A 3,617-nucleotide genomic window follows, 5' to 3' on the forward strand; every position below is an offset into this window, starting at 1 on the left:
CTTGCTTTTTACATATATTTTGTTATTTGAGACTCTATTCACTCCTTTGAGCTTCTATTGAATTGAGGAATCAGTTTGATAGTCCATCTTTCTTGATATAATATTAATATATATATAAGACATCCTGAACGAGTAACATCGATAGTCCTTTCTATGGAGAGAGATGGGTGATGAAGCATGTCGAAGAAGGATAGAAGCAAAGAGTAAAAGGCATTATCCACGTGTAGGAAGAAAAGAGAACCGAGAGTGATGATTGCGAGCTCCTCTATAAGCCTTTTAATTTATATAAAATCCGACAAAATACAAACATGTCCACTACCATTTCCATCTGAGTTTTGTTCATAGGACATCTCTTTAATTTATTTAAAGGCAAAAACCAGGGACTCTCTCTCTCTCTCTCTCTCTCCACTGCTCTTACCCGAAAGTTTCATTTCCCCATGTGAGTCTCTCTCCCCTCTTGCTTGTTTGGCTTGAATTGAACATTTTGTTTATTCAATTTTAGATTTTTATATTGTCGTGTCCAATTAGAGTGATGTTGAGAAAGAACCAGGAAAAATCATTGATACACGAAAATAAATGCGTATCACAAGTGCTTAACTTGATTACTATATGTTTTTAATATTATGTATTTGTTCAAGTACAAAGAGACACATCCCATTTGACTCAATTCTCATAACATGGTTTAAATTAATTATTCAAAGGAATTAATGTTCCTAGCTTGGAATCTTTATGATAATATATATATTAGACTTTATAAATTAAATTAATTATAAACTATACTGAAAACAATATGTAGTTTCTTGGTTTGTGTTGTGTCCGTTAATCACAGACATAACTCAGCGCAATCATAGCCGGCCTGCAAGATTATGATCCCACAATCATCGTCTAATGCTTTTCTTATTAGGTTAATGAACCCTATCAGTTTTTATAAATTATTTTTCTTGTACCATTTTCTGAGCACACAGTGGAATTAATTTGTCTGCTCTTCTGCAGCTTAAAATCCCATCCGCCATGTGCTTTCCTCAGTTAACTAATGTCAAGTATTAGGTGTTGAAAGAAAGATAAAAGAGAGAGACAATTGAAATGAGAAATTTTTTTGGATGTGATGTAAGGTAAACGACTTACATCCTGGGTGGCTTACATGCAGAATTTTTTTTTTAAGTTTGTTAAAAAGAAAATTGTGGGTCCCAATAAATGCATTATAGATGATAACAAAACTCTTCTCTACAATTTCCAAAACCTTTTTTCTGGATTGTTTGCCATTCTGCAGGCTCTGAAATAATTATTTAGCTAGATGGCATCATCTTTTATCATAGAATTTTTTTTTTGGTGTGTTCTATTAAAAACTCCTTATTGTGTTATGCCAAAATCTAGATTGTATTTTATAGATTAATTGAACTCAATTCCAAGAGATGAGTGACGATATGTTGCGATATATATGTCATCCTTGCACGTTATTGTTAGATCATGAAACATTTGAAAATATATAGTACTGGTAGTTTATGAACTGAATTAATTAATTTTGGAAAAGAAGAAATAGAAGAGGCTTAGTACTTGAGCAAAGAAATATTAGTGATATTGTGGTACAGAGATCTCTTGGATTCTTAGTCAGATTATTATTGGAGTACGGTCTGGAAACATGAGATAGTTGAAGCAAATGTATACAAAGTGGGTTCACTGTAGAGAGACTACATTTTAGTCTTTGTACTGTTGTTCAGTGAATCATACGATAATTTTTGTGGCAAATATACATTATCATGTTGCATGTTTAGTCTAGTCAAGATGGCTTATCTTGTTTATTATTTATTTCTTAGATTGGCAAATTGCTTAGAGCATGTTCTCAACTAATTACTCTTAAAGAAAGAGAGAGTAAGACTAAAACAAAGTTTGATTAGACCCCATGAAATAGACTCCAAAATTACATAGATTATAAAAAATAAATTAACGAAATGATTATATAAATCAAGTTAAAATTTGTGTGTATACATATAGAATATGGTGGAATTATAATTTTCCATGGACCGACAAGAGAGTCGAATGCTGCCATTAATGGAGGCGACAAGCATTCGATTCCCCATTGATCTTTGCAGCTACATGTCTCTCTCTCTCTTCTCTTTCTCTTATAATTTTTTCACTCTCTCTACTATTTTTTGTTGCAGCAGGAACAGTGAATTGAACCTCAGGTTCTCTTCCTCTTATACTGCTAGATAAATTAACCCTTAGTACTTTGAGTTCCCAACAAAACTCTTCCTCTCTCTTTCATTTTTGCTATTAAGCCTTTAGTTCACACTCTCTTTTCAGTTGTATTCACTTCTGCTATAGCCCATCTTCTCTCGTACACTTGTCCTTTCCCATTCTTATAGCTTTGATTAATTTCTTCTATTTCTCTCTCTTTCTTTCTCTCTTTTTAGCTATGGATTTTCAACCCAATACTTCTCTTCATTTGAGTCTACCAAACAACCAACTCAACCTCGAACTTGTTCTTGAGCCATCATCATCATCTTCTTCATCACCTCATAGTCCAGCCGAACCACGAGTCTTCTCGTGCAACTATTGCCAAAGGAAATTTTATAGTTCACAGGCTCTCGGGGGTCACCAGAATGCGCACAAACTTGAACGAACGTTGGCGAAAAAGAGCAGGGAGTTGAGCTCAGCCGTTAGGGCTCATGGAGGGTCGAACCCGCGGCCATCTGGATCCGGCATCAGCGGTTCGAGCCATGTTCTACTTGTTCATCAGCCGCCGCTAGCCGGGTTTCAACATCATCAGGGTCATGTTGCGAGTTTCGGTGGAGAGATGAATTATAACTCAAAAGACGTGGTGAGTTCTTGGTCCATGAATTATAGAGCTGAAAATATTCAAGACGAGCTTAGTCCCCTTGACTTATCGTTAAGGCTTTGATGAGTTGCGCTTATTGTGTTTGAAATTAATTAATTGTATTTTTATGATTAATTAACTGATATTGAAGTATCTGATATGCAAATATCATTTTAATTATGAGAAAAATTAAAAAGAAAGCGGGAGTTATGTATAACCGAAGTTGATTATTCATTGATCGAAGAACAAGTTATTAGAAGATCAAGAGAGTGCTGATTATTATTGTTATTATTTTTATTTTTTGTTCTAATTAAGAGATGTATAAATCTTTAATTATCAGCTAAATTTCTGTGTTTCTCAATTTCTTTCTTGTAAACTGCATTACATTTTGCATAGTGTGAAGTTGAAGAAGAACTGTGGCCCGTTTAAGGTCTAGTACATGGCAGAGTTTAAATGAGGGAAACAAGAAATTAAATGTATACTTAATTCTTCTGGAGTATTGTTTAATTAGGGATTATTTAATTAATTATGATGAATGTTTTAATTTTGAAATATTTGAATTCACCAAATGGGTTATAATTAATTAATTAAATTGACTTATAAGATCTATTGTCATTATCCTTAACAAACTTATACTGAGATCAAATTAAAATTCACTCCATCACCATTAGGGCTTCTTTGGTTAGGAATTTGCAGCTTATTAATAAGTTTAAATTCACATTATTGGACTTCATTATGATATAATAAAAACAAAGCTTCTGATCAGAATCAATGGGACGAAGGTAGTTTCAGTTTTACTACT

At 33.4% G+C, this 3,617-nt stretch overlaps 1 protein-coding gene across 1 annotated transcript; it reads left to right on the forward strand.

Annotated features, from left to right (window-relative positions):
- Positions 1-2,083: 2,083 nt before the first annotated feature.
- On the forward strand, positions 2,084-3,085 carry LOC116120787 (zinc finger protein 2). Its single transcript, XM_031406757.1, has one exon. The coding sequence runs from the start codon at positions 2,414-2,416 to the stop codon at positions 2,897-2,899; it is 486 nt and encodes a 161-aa protein (XP_031262617.1). The 5' UTR covers positions 2,084-2,413; the 3' UTR covers positions 2,900-3,085.
- Positions 3,086-3,617: the final 532 nt, after the last annotated feature.

Source organism: Pistacia vera, unplaced genomic scaffold (genome assembly GCF_008641045.1).
Source record: "Pistacia vera cultivar Batoury unplaced genomic scaffold, PisVer_v2 Contig946, whole genome shotgun sequence".
NCBI classification, from domain to species: domain Eukaryota; kingdom Viridiplantae; phylum Streptophyta; class Magnoliopsida; order Sapindales; family Anacardiaceae; genus Pistacia; species Pistacia vera.